Source organism: Stegostoma tigrinum, chromosome 8 (assembly GCF_030684315.1).
Source record: "Stegostoma tigrinum isolate sSteTig4 chromosome 8, sSteTig4.hap1, whole genome shotgun sequence".
Taxonomy (NCBI): Eukaryota; Metazoa; Chordata; class Chondrichthyes; order Orectolobiformes; family Stegostomatidae; genus Stegostoma; species Stegostoma tigrinum.
Genome location: NC_081361.1, coordinates 41,895,102 through 41,908,243, shown reverse-complemented (window position 1 = coordinate 41,908,243; position 13,142 = coordinate 41,895,102). Strand labels below are relative to the sequence as shown.

The window sequence follows — 13,142 nt, the reverse complement described above, 5'->3', positions numbered from 1 at the left end:
CGGTCTTCTGTCCCACTTGTTATTTATCTGCCTCGGTTTGGTGGGGTGGTTGGTATTACTTTCAGTTCTGTTTCTCAGTGATTTGTACACAGGGTCTAATTCAACGTGCATATTGATGGAGTTCCGGTTGGAACACCCAGCCTCCAGAACTTCCCTGACATGTCTCTATTGGGCTTGTTCGATTATGGATATGTTCTCCCAGTCGAATCTGTGTCCTTCTTTGTCCATGGGTAGTGAGACAAGTGAGAATTGGTCATGTCTCTTGGTGGCTAGTTGGTGTTCATGTATCCGTATTGTCAATTTTCTTCCGGTTTTGCCTATGTAGTGTTTCTCGCAGTCCTCGCATGGTTTTTTTTTATTAAATCAGTTTTGCTGGTTTTGAGTATGGGATCCTTTACATTCGTCAGTAGCTGTTATAAGGTGGTTGTCGGTTTGTGGGCTATTCTAATGCCTAGTGGTGTGAGTAGTCTTGTGGCCATCTCTGAAAAGTCCTTGATGTGTGGTAGGGTGATTAGTGAGTCTGGTCATTTTGTGTCTTCCTGTTGTGGTCTGTCTTGGAGGTAACAGCAGGCTGTGCTTTTCGGGTGTTCATTCCTTTTGAAGGCTCCGTATAGGCACTCCTGTTCTGTTCTGTGTAGTTCCAGGTTGCTGCAATGTGTTGCGGCTCATTTAAATAGCGTCCTGATGCAGCTCTGCTTGTGGGCATTGAGGAGGTTGCTAGTGTAATTGAGTATCTGGTTCATATGTGTGGTCTTTCTATATACGCTAGTCTGGAGTTCCCTGTTGTTTTTGCATTCTACCATTATTCCCTGAAAGGATAGTTAGTTATTGTTCTCTTCTTCTTTCATGAATTTTATTCCAGTAAGGATGTTGTTTATTCCTCAATTATCCTTGCTGTATATGTCCTTACCATGCTCAAAAATTTCGTGAAAATGTTTAAATGGTCCCAGTTATGACAATTTGGGAGCAAGAAGCCCTACTTTCCATATTGAATTTGGCAAAGGTGCTGTGCCACAAAGCATTACACTATTAATTCATATTTTGGAACCTCAGCTAATTATATGTGAGTTCTATATCCCAATTTAGGCTAAAGTTGATCTTCCAATACTATTCCATTTCTTTTGAACAGTCTCCTTACCTTTTGCCCATATAAGCCATTAGAACCCTTTCTGACCTTACAGGAAAACACATAAGATCGAACTTCAGCGTACATCCAGATATATATTATATATGCATATTATATGATGGATGGCAATTGCAAGTGGCTGATTTTTTTCTCCCTAGCCCTATCCCCTCCCACTCCAGTTAGAAGCTTCAAAGTCAAAATCACAGCAGACTAACCCAACTCCAACTAAGACCAAGTGACTCAGATCAGACCAAGTACTGGAACTAGGATGATTACTTCTTAATATGAAACAATATTTTAATTTTACAGAATTCATTTGATAATTAGAAAGCACGGAGTTGGTGTTCCAGGTTAGACTCCAACCACAGTGAGGCAGAAGTACAATAATCCTTAGTGTTTAATCATGCATTTGTAAATAACTGTCCTGTGTGAACATACAAACAGAAGTAGGCCATTTAGCCTATCAAACCTATTCCAACATTTAAAAAGATCATGGCTGATATGCGGCCTAACTCCATACCCCTGTCTTTGGTCCATTTTCCTTAAAACCTTTGCTTAACAAAACATTATCTATCTCCAAATTAAAACTAACAACTGATCTAACATCAATTGCCATTTGTGGAAGAGAGTTCCAAATATCACCACCTTCTGTGTGTCGAAGTTCTTCCCAACATCTCTCCTGAATGGTCCAGCTCTGGTTCTTAGACCATGTCACCTAGTTCTAGAATTTCCAACCAATGGAAATAGTTTCTTTATCTTTCTTATCTTCTCCTGTTAATATCTTGAAGACATCAATCAGATTATCCCTTAATCTTCTACATTCTAGAGAAATCATGCCTGATTTGTATCATTTCACCTCATTATCTAACTCCTGAAGTCCATGTATCATTCTGATAAGCCTATATTCTACTCCAAGGCCAATATATCCTTCCTAAGGTATGACACCCAGATCCACTTACAGGACTCCAGGTGGGGTCAAACTTGGGTTTTGTATAACTGCAGCATAACTTCTGCATCCTTGTACCACAGTTCTTTAGACATAGAGGCCAGCACTGCACTAATTTTCTTGATTATATTTTGTACCTGCTCACAGCATTTTAACAATCTATGTAGCTAAAACCCCGAGTCTCTTTGGACATCTACTGTATTTAAGTTGGCACCATCTAGAAAGTAGCCTGGTCTATCCAGTTTTGGTCCAAAATATTTAACTCACACTTGCTTACATTGAAATCCATCTATCACAGTTTTGCCCATTTACCTGGTCGATCAAAATATTTTTGTAATTTTACGCTATCATCTGAACTGTCTACAATGCCACCTTACGTTGTGCATTATTCAATTTAGTAATAAATAAGGCAAATGATTGAGGTCCTAACACAGATTCTTGTGGGACACAACTGGTCATATCCTGTCAATTTTAGTACTTACCCATTATCACTACAATCTGTCATGTACCAGTCAACCAATTTACCAGCTATGTCAGTAATCTGACCTCAGTTCTGTGGGCTTCTATTTTAGTTAACAGCTCTTATGCAGACTTTATCAAATGCCTTCTGGGAGTCCCAAAAAAATTCAATAAGGTTTGTCAGGCAAGCCTATTTTCATAAATCCATGCTGGCTACTCTTGATTAACTGAAAATTTTCAAGGTGCTCACTTACCCCGTCCTTGATTATGGACCTCCAACAATCTACCCACCACAGATGTTAATCTAACTGGTGTGCACTTCCCTGGTTTTCCTCTTTCACCTGTCTTAAGCAGAGTGACATGCAACTTTCAATCCAGAGGGGTGACTCCTGCATCTAGAGAACTCTGAGAGATTATAGTTAGAACTTCTACAATGTGCTTCTCTACTTCTGTTAACACCCTGGGATGGAAACAGTCTGTGGTGATTTGTCACTCTTTAATTTTTTTAATTTCCTCATTACTGATGTTTTACATGCATTAATTTAATTCAGTCCCTGTACCTGATGCACTATTAACTTGCTTGTACCTTCAGCAAACTATCCTCCTTTTCTACTGTAAATAGAGAAGCAAAATAATTATTCAACCTGTCCGCCATTTCCCCATTATCATTGATAATATCCCGACTTTTGGTCTTTAGTGGGCCAACATTGCTCCTGGCCACCTGCCTTCCCTTATGTAACTCTAAGATTTAATCTTATTGATTTTGATGTCCCTTGCACATTATCTTTTGCAGTCCTTTTTAGGAGCTCTTATAAGCTGTCTTGTGGCCCTCTGCTGCTCTTTCACATTCAGCTCGATCTGTGCTGTTATTCGCATTTTTCTAAGCCCTTCCTTTTAGTTTTATGCTGTCTCTTATCTCTTTAGTTGTCCATGGTTGTTTCTTCTTGTGAAGTGAAGCTTTTCCTTCTCAGGGGTATTAACTGGTTATATATTTTGTCAAACGTTTCTTTAAATGTTCTTCACTGTTCTTCGGATGCTTTATCAATAGCAGATTTTCTCACTTTACTGTGTACAGTCTCCATTGCTGCCCCCTTGTTGCATCCAGGAAATATTGCTGTACGAAACTATCCCAGACACACTCCAAAAATTCACAATCTTTCTGACAGGTGGTTGTCTCAATCTATGCATCTCCTAATCTATGTTAAAGCTAAAATCTCCCATTTATACTACTCTGGCTTTGCTTTATACGTGCTTAATTTCTGCGTTTATACAATCTAGCTACTAACAGGGGGTCTATACATTAGAACAACTACATTATAGATCCTTCACTGTTGCTCAGTTCAACCCACGCATTCTCCACTGAATTATTTCCCCTCATTATATCCTTTCTCATCACTGAAGTAATTTTGTTTCTCATCAATAAGGCCACTCCACCTCCTCTGCCATTTCCCCAAGCCACCCTACATATGCCTTACAGTTTAGTATATTAGTTTCCAGTCCTGACCATCCTGCAGCCATGTCTCAGTAATGGCTATTATATCATAATATCCAATTTGAATGTATGCCTGCAGCTCACCTAATTTATTCCTTAGACTCCATGCATTTCTATACAGAACTCTTATTTGGGCCACAAACTAACTCATCCCTCAGTACTGATCCCTTATTCACCTATTTATTATTCCTCCGTTCTGGTTTATTCAATACACTTCTTATAGTTCTGCCATTACCTGCTGTAATGAAGTAGGATTCCTGACTATTCAATTACTTTGCTAAATTGATTTTCAAACTGATTTACTGCCCCTGAGGCCTGGCCCCTGATATATTAATTTAAAGTCCTTGAGTCCATCCTATTTAACCTTTCTGCTAGGCCACTGGTCCCAGATCGATTCAGGTGGATCCCATCCAAACAGTAAGTTCCTTCCTGTCGCAATACTGATGCCAGAGACCCATAAAATGGAATCCTTCTTTCTTGGACCATGCCCTCAGGCACACTTTGGCTTCTCTAATTTTCTTACCTCTATGCCAATTTGCATATGTTCCAGATACGAATACAGGGATTATAACACTTGCAGTCCTAATTTTAATATTGTTCCCAATTCATGATATTCCCCAAATAAGACCTCTTGCCTTTGTTGTTGGTTCTAACATGGCCCACAACAACTGGATTCTCCCCCTTACAAAAGATGCCACCAGTACTCTTAATTATAGAATCCGATCACTGCCACTTTTCTTTCTGCTCCCCCAGCACAAATAGCCTCCTGTACCATGGGGCAGGGGTCAGTTTGCCCATCCTCCCTAGATGACTTTTCTTTGTAGGAAGCAAGTACCTCTTACCTGTTGGACATGGTCAATGGTTGAGGCTCCTTTAATGCTAAATTCAAGATCCCTCGACCTGCTCACTTGTAGTCAAACCATCCTGTCCCTGCCCAAGTTTGATGTACTCAGTCTATAGGGTGTAATTGTCTCCTGAAACACAGCATCCAGGTAATGCTTCTCCTCTCTGGTGTGTTACAGAGTTAGAAGCTCAAACTCCAGCTCATCAACTCTGAGTCAGAGTTCCTCAAGCAACCACACTTGCTGCAGATGTGGTCACTGTGAACCACAATGGCATCCACCAGCTCCCATATCATACAGGTACAACACATCACCTGGCTTTGCATCTCTCATTTTTATTTAAATTGCCTACTAGTCTTCAATTTTTAGTTTGTAAAGTATTGCTCCTGTTAGTTCAGAGGAGGATCACAACAATGATAAGTGTTTCATAAGTCTTTAGCTACCTAAATATTGAATGTACAGTGTAGAGAAGCGTAGATTCAATGATGGCTTGATGAGGTCTTTAAAATAATAAAGGATCTAAATTATGCACACACTGATAGATTATTTCAATTGGACAGTTAGGGAAAGACCAATCAGGAAAAAAATTGGTTACATGTTAGGCAACTCTTTTTTACCCGCAAAGAACATTCATCTGTGGAACAAAGTCCCCATTTGTAAGGTGGTTCCAGATTCATTCACAGTGTGCCTTCATGAGAGCAACGGAAAGGTTTCTTGATGAGATTGATATGGCATTACAATCTTGGACAATTTGGTTCTTTGGAATAGTTTCAATAACTTAGAAGGAACTGAAAGAATTTTTCCAGGTTTTTACCACTCAAGTTGGCCTAGTCTGATGTAATTGACCTAGTAGATGTCTGATCTAATTTTTAAACTCTTAGGAGACTAAATTCAGCCATGAGATGTAGAGCCTTTGGCAGGATGCATAATTTATCCTGAATGATTTCTTTTAACTGTACATGTAAGACAGCTGTGGAATACAGCCTCTCCATCAGGGATAACAAAGTGTGGAGCTGGATGAACACAGCAGGCCAAGCAGCATCTCAGGAGCACAAAAGACTACTGTGAACAATTTTAGGCTCCATACCTCAGAAAGGATGTACTGGCCCTGAAGTGGGTTCAGAGGAGGTTCATGAGAATGATGCCAAGAATGAAAGGCTTAACGTATGAGGAAAGTGAGGACTCTAGGCCTATCGAGTTTAGAAGGATGAGAGGGATCAAATTGAAACTTACAGACTACTGAATGGCCTGGACAGAGTGGATATGGGAAAGATATTTCCATTGGTCAAGAGACTAGGGTTGAGAGCACAGCCTTAGAGTAAAGAGAAGACCCCTTAGAACGGGGATAAGGAGAAACTTCTTCAGCCAGAGAGTGGTGAATCTATGGAATTCATTGCCACAGAAGGGCGTGGAGGCCAGGTCATTGAATACATTTAAGGCTGAAATAGTTGGGTTCTTGATTGTCAAGGGGATCATGGGTTAAGGGGGAAAAGCAAGAAAATGGGGTTGAGAAACTTATCAGCCATGATTGAATGGCAGAGCTGACTCAATGGACCGCATGGCCTAATTTCTGCTCCAATGGCTTATGGTTTTAGGTTTGCCTATTAGTCAAGAGTGAGCTGCAGGATAAAGTACACATGTCCAACCTAGGAAGCGTACATTAAAAATAATATTTTCTCCTTATAACTTCCTCATGTTACTGACTATCAACAAATTACACCAAGGTAGACTATATTACAGGTTATGAAATTACAAATTGGGTCTGTGAAGGATTAAGATGTAGAAAAGAGGAGCAAACCGTGGAGATTCTCTAAATTGCCTACTGTTTCCCCCATCTGTTTCTTATTCCTCTTGCTGTTGTGACTCTTCCACCAGTTGTTGACAAGATGTCAGTTTTCAGTCTCAGGAAGGATAAAAGCACAAGGGTAGGGGTGGATGAGGGAAGGGACAAAAGCAAGAGGCCCATACTTGTAAATCAGGATAGATTACAGAATAAAGGAGAAAGAAGGTGGGTGTGGTAGGAATAAAAATGTCATCTCAAACTAATCCAAGCCGAATGTAGATTTCAAGCCCTTTGTTGACACAGCCTGGGATGCAACTATCTCAATGACTGCCAACATCATTTCTTCCACGGGCCTGAGAAGGACAAGAAACTGTGTCTGCATCCTACTGGTTATGCGCTGTTTCTTCCAACTGTGAGCTTTTTTGTCCTGCAAGAGAAATGTGTGTAGCAATGAATGTGAATATGGTGCAAAATGTTTGGAAGATGTACTTGCCACTGTTGAATAGCTGGCAGTATGTGCATAGCATGAGATATGAGTATGTGACCTGCAATAGTGCTAAAGTAAGCGAAAGTGAGGTGAAGCTATGAATGAGAGATAACAAGAGCTGGATGAACACAGCAGGCCAAGCAGCATCAGAGGAGCAAGAAGGCTGACACTTTGGGCCTAGCTAGAACTTTCTTCTGACTTCTGCTATGAAGGAATTGTGCTTCATTGACGATAGATATTGTTGATAAGTTAATAAAGTGGGTATGGTGAATGGAGCAGTGAGAGTGGCTGGTCCTTCATTTGTAAGGAACTGCTCTCTGAAAATTAATTCACTGACCATTTATGTGAGGTTATCAAACATCTTGTAATAGTGCAGCCATGTTGTCAAGGCAACACTTCCAGCATTGGCGGTGATCTGCTCTCACTGCCTTCTCAGTCTGTTTGGGATATTCCTAGCCTTTAGAAGAGAGGTGCTCTGTCTTCTGGTGCCAAGATGTCTGGTGTTGCAACACATGAGCTCCACTCAGATGATCCAATCAAGCATGCTTTATGTGGTGCTAGACTCACATTCTGATGTGTACAACCTGTCAACAATACATTCAGCATTGACTGCATACCACTGTCATTAAAATAGCAGCAGCATAAACGTTTACACACTGTCTGGAATACTTCCCTTTTTATTCATAAAATGTGGGTGTCACTGGCTGGATCAGCATTTATTGGTCACTCCTTATTGCCCCTGAACTGAGTGTATTGCTAGGCCAATTCACAGACCACCATATTGCTTGGGTCCGGAGTCACATGTAGACCAAACCAGGCAAAGGATGGCAAATTTCCTTCCCTAATGGGCATTAGTAAATCAGATGGGTTTTTACAATAATTGACAATGGTTGTTATTATACATTTTTTAAACTGGTATCAAATTTCACCATGTGCCATGGTGGGATTGGAACTCCATGTCTCCAGACTATTAGGACGCTAGATTGCTAATCTATTGATACTAAACTACACTTTAGCCTCCCTTTGACAGGCACAAGTTATTGGCGTACTTACACACTCTAATTTCCAGACAGCAAAGTCTGGAAGCTTTTATCAAAGTTCTGGTGTACTTCATACAACTTACAACCTTATTGAAACATATGAACATGAAATAATAGGGATTTGCTATTTTTCTCATTGTCAGGCAGGGCTATAAACATTACATTGTTAATCTTTATAACCAACCTTTTGCTGAAATAGCTGCTGTATCCATATTTCCTCTTCATAGGTTGGGAATTTAAGTTGTTAAATATTAATATTTTAAGAAGCAAATTACTATTCCTCTATAGATAACACACAGTGTGGAGCTGGAGGAACACAGCAGGCCAGGCAGCATCAGAGGAACAGGAAAGCTGACGTTTTGGGTCGGAATCCTTCTTCAAAAGGGTCTTTTTCTGAAGAAGGGTCCCCACATGAAATGTCAGCTTTCCTGTTCCTCAGATGCTGCCTGGCCTGCTGTGTTCCTCCAGCTCCACACTTTGTTATCTCCAGCATGAGCAGTTCTTAGTGTCTCTTATTATTCGTCTAGCCCAATTGACAGACCAAAAGAGGACTTGCAGCAAACTCCACCATTGTAAATAAATGTAAGAACCCAACCATTTCTCATGTCTTTATGATTGCTATATAATGTTTCCCCCAATATAACAACAATATCGGGGAAAAGAAACTTAAACTATTCTATTTACACAGAAATGAGGCACAGGTTTTATTCATTCTGGTCAAAATAAACTGCGTACTCCATGGGGTTAGCTGGTCCCAGTCAGCCAATAATGAACTGAAAATGAACATACTGAAGAATAAGCTCCAATAGAATATTAAAAACATGCGGACATTCATGACAGACTTCTGATCCAAACTCAACAATTTCGATCTTTGAATAGCAAATGAACTCTATCTGCTCAATAATTTACATGTTCAGACAGCTGTGATTGGAGTCTAACTCATGGTATGTGTAATTCTTGAATTCTTAAACCCTAGGAAAGGAAAATGCTGCTGTGGACAGAGCGACAGAGTTAACATTTCAAGTCTGATTTGACTCATCAGACTCAATTCACCTCTGTTTCTGTTTACACATGCTGAGCTGTTGAGTTTCTCAGGCACTGTTTTCATTTCTATAAACCTTACCCTTGTCTCGTATCCTCCACTGTAGTCAGTTGTGTAAGATGACCATGTAGACTGTGCAGGTCCTCTTCAATAGAAGAGCAAAGAGCTGAAGAACTTCGGGTAAGCTGTGGAGATGATAAAGCAGTTGCTGCTTGTCCACTGTTGGAGGGAGAGCAATTGTACATCCCTAAATAAGCAACAAAAAAATTTATTTATCTGTTCATGAAATCAAAATAAGAAGTACTTCTACTCTATTTTATTCTTCAAAATGATAAAGTAGTTTAAACTTAATCCTCCCAGGTAATATATAAAATCCGATATAATCCAACCTATTGGTTTCCAGACTTTCTATACAAGTTTTTCAGACTTCCTCTGAACATTCAAAGGCCTAAGTTTATGTTATGATCTCCAAGGAAAATACACAGGGAGTACCTTTAGTTTTGATTTGTTTTGACAGAAATGATTAAGTTGGTAGCACTCGTCTCTCTGAGACACTCAAGTCCCACTTTAAAGCTGAGTACAAAAATCAAAACTGCTTATTGAGAGTGTACTGCACTATTAGAGATTCCTTCCTTCAGTTTACACCTCAAACGGGGGACTATCTGCTCAGATGAATTTTAAAAATCCTGTGATGCTACTTTTGAAGAAATGCAAGAGGTATCTCTGGTGTCCAGTCAATATTTAACCTTCGATCAACATCACAGAAATAGATTATCTGATCTTTATTAAATTGACGATTGTGCGAGTTGGCTGGTGCACAAATAGAGTGCGCTGTTCCTACATTATAATACAGATACACTTCAAAAGCTCATAAATGGCTGTGAAGTGTTTTCTAATGTCAACGGTCTTGAAAATTATGCATAAATGCAAGTCTTTTTTGTAAGAGTCATTCCATTCAGTTTAAATTGATGTAACATTTTTATGTAAATAATTTTTAACACCTGACAAATCAGTTGAAAAGAATGTACTGATACTGCAGTGATGATAAAACAAATAGAAGTTGAATAGGTAAGTACTTATAAGTGAGCTACTAGCATTTTAAAAACAGTATTACAAGAGAAAAGTAAAGCAACTTGCTTCAATGAGAATTTGTAGAAATTATTAAACTGCCAGCCTACACCAAAACCGACCTGCTGCTTCACCACAGAATTGGACATTGCATGTTTATATGACATTTTACCGCTGTAAACTAAATTTTTCTTACACTTACCTGCACCTTGGCAGAAAATTTGCTAGGAGACATGAATAAACAGCAAACCTTGTTTTAACAAGCACCTTATGAAGATGCAATCTTGATAAACTGGCAAAAATTATGTACCTGAAATAACGGAAGTTTACTGTATTATCACGACGATCTCAGTGATGTCTGAGTATTCAGTACAACAAAATGTGAGGCTGGATGAACACAGCAGGCCCAGCAGCATCTCAGGAGCACAAAAGCTGACGTTTCGGGCCTGGACCCTTCATCAGAGAGGGGGATGGGGAGAGGGAACTGGAATAAATAGGGAGAGAGGGGGAGGCGGACCGAAGATGGAGAGTAAAGAAGATAGGTGGAGAGGGTGTAGGTGGGGAGGTAGGGAGGGGATAGGTCAGTCCAGGGAAGACGGACAGGTCAAGGAGGTGGGATGAGGTTAGTAGGTAGATGGGGGTGTGGCTTGGGGTGGGAGGAAGGGATGGGTGAGAGGAAGAACCGGTTAGGGAGGCAGAGACCGGTTGGACTGGATTTGGGATGCAGTGGGTGGAGTGGAGGAGCTGGGCTGGTTGTGTGGTGCAGTGGGGGGTGGGGACGAACTGGGCTGGTTTAGGGATGCAGTTGGGAAGGGGAGATTTTGAAACTGGTGAAGTCCACATTGATACCATTAGGCTGCAGGGTTCCCAGGCGGAATATGAGTTGCTGTTCCTGCAACCTTCGGGTGGCATCATTGTGGCACTGCAGGAGGCCCATGATGGACATGTCATCTAAAGAATGGGAGGGGGAGTGGAAATGGTTTGCGACTGGGAGGTGCAGTAGTTTGTTGCGAACTGAGCGGAGGTGTTCTGCAAAGCGGTCTCCAAGCCTCCGCTTGGTTGCCCCAATGTAGAGGAAGCCACACCGGGTACAGTGGATGCAGTATACCACATTGGCAGATGTGCAGGTGAACCTCTGCTTAATGTGGAATGTCATCTTGGGGCCTGGGATAGGGGTGAGGGGGGAGGTGTGGGGGCAAGTGTAGCATTTCCTGCGGTTGCAGGGGAAGGTGCCGGGTGTGGTGGGGTTGGAGGGCAGTGTGGAGCGAACAAGGGAGTCACGGAGAGAGTGGTCTCTCCGGAAAGCAGACAGGGGTGGGGATGGAAAAATGTCTTGGGTGGTGGGGTCGGATTGTAGATGGCGGAAGTGTCGGAGGATGATGCGTTGTATCCGGAGGTTGGTGGGGTGGTGTGTGAGAACGAGGGGGATCCTCTTTGGGCGGTTGTGGCGGGGGCGGGGTGTGAGAGACGTGTTGCGGGAAATACGGGAGACACGGTCGAGGGCATCCTCGATCACTGTGGGGGGAAAGTTGCGATCCTTGAAGAATTTGGACATCTGGGATGTGCGGGAGTGGAATGTCTTGTTGTGGGAGCAGATGCGATGGAGGCGGAGGAATTGGGAATAGGGGATGGAATTTTTGCAGGAGGGTGGGTGGGAGGAGGTGTATTCTAGGTAGCTGTGGGAGTCGGTGGGCTTGAAATGGACATCAGTTACAAGCTGGTTGCCTGAGATGGAGACTGAGAGGTCCAGAAGGTGAGGGTTGTGCTGGAGATGGCCCAGGTGAACTGAAGGTTGGGGTGGAAGGTGTTGGTGAAGTGGATGAACTGTTCGAGCTCCTCTGGGGAGCAAGAGGCGGCGCTAATACAGTCATCAATGTACCGGAGGAAGAGGTGGGGTTTGGGGCCTGTGTAGGTGCGGAAGAGGGACTGTTCCATGTAACCTACAAAGAGGCAGGCATCGCTGGGGCCCATGCGGGTGCCCATGGCCACCCCCTTAGTCTGTAGGAAGTGGGAGGAGTCAAAAGAGAAGTTGTTGAGGGTGAGGACGAGTTCGGCTAGGCAGATGAGGGTGTCGGTGGAGGGGGACTGGTCGAGCCCACGGGACAGGAAGAAGCGGAGGGCCTTGAGGCCATCTGCATGCGGAATGCAGGTGTATAGGGACTGGACATCCATGGTGAAGATGAGGTGTTGGGGGCCAGGGAATTGGAAGTCCTGGAGGAGGTGGAGGGCGTGGGTTGTGTCACGGACGTAGGTGGGGAGTTCCTGGACAAAAGGGGGAGAAAATGGAGTCCAGATAGGTGGAGATGAGTTCGGTGGGGCAGGAGCAGGCTGAGACGATGGGTCGACCAGGGCAGGCAGGTTTGTGGATTTTGGGAAGGAGATAGAAACGGGCTGTGTGCGGTTGGGGAACAATGAGGTTGGAGGCTGTGGGTGGGAGGTCCCCTGAGGTGATGAGGTCATGAATGGTGTTGGAGATGATGGTTTGGAGCTCGGGTGTGGGGACATGATCGAGGGGGCGGTAGGAGGTGGTGTCGGAGAGTTGGCGTCTGGCCTTGGCGATGTAGAGGTCAGTGCGCCATACTACCACTGCGCCACGTTTGTCTGCGGGTTTGATGGTCCCACAGACAAGGGTGGCGCAGTGGTAGTATGGCGCACTGACCTCTACATCACCGAGGCCAGACGCCAACTCTCCGACGCCACCTCCTACCGCCCCCTCGATCATGACCCCACACCCGAGCACCAAACCATCATCTCCAACACCATTCATGACCTCATCACCTCAGGGGACCTCCCACCCACAGCCTCCAACCTCATTGTTCCCCAACCCCGCACAGCCCGTTTCTATCTCCTTCCCAAA

General features: G+C 42.9%; 1 protein-coding gene across 4 annotated transcripts in view; it reads right to left on the bottom strand.

Annotated features, from left to right (window-relative positions):
- Positions 1 to 13,142, bottom strand: part of LOC125456066 (zinc finger protein GLIS1-like) — a 372,527-nt gene that overhangs the window by 62,989 nt on the left and 296,396 nt on the right. For all 4 annotated transcript variants that reach the window (XM_048538732.1, XM_048538735.1, XM_048538734.1 and 1 more), the window contains one exon: positions 9,299 to 9,464. In XM_048538732.1, the coding sequence (XP_048394689.1) occupies positions 9,299 to 9,464 (166 nt within the window). The remainder of the gene's footprint in view (positions 1 to 9,298; positions 9,465 to 13,142) is intronic.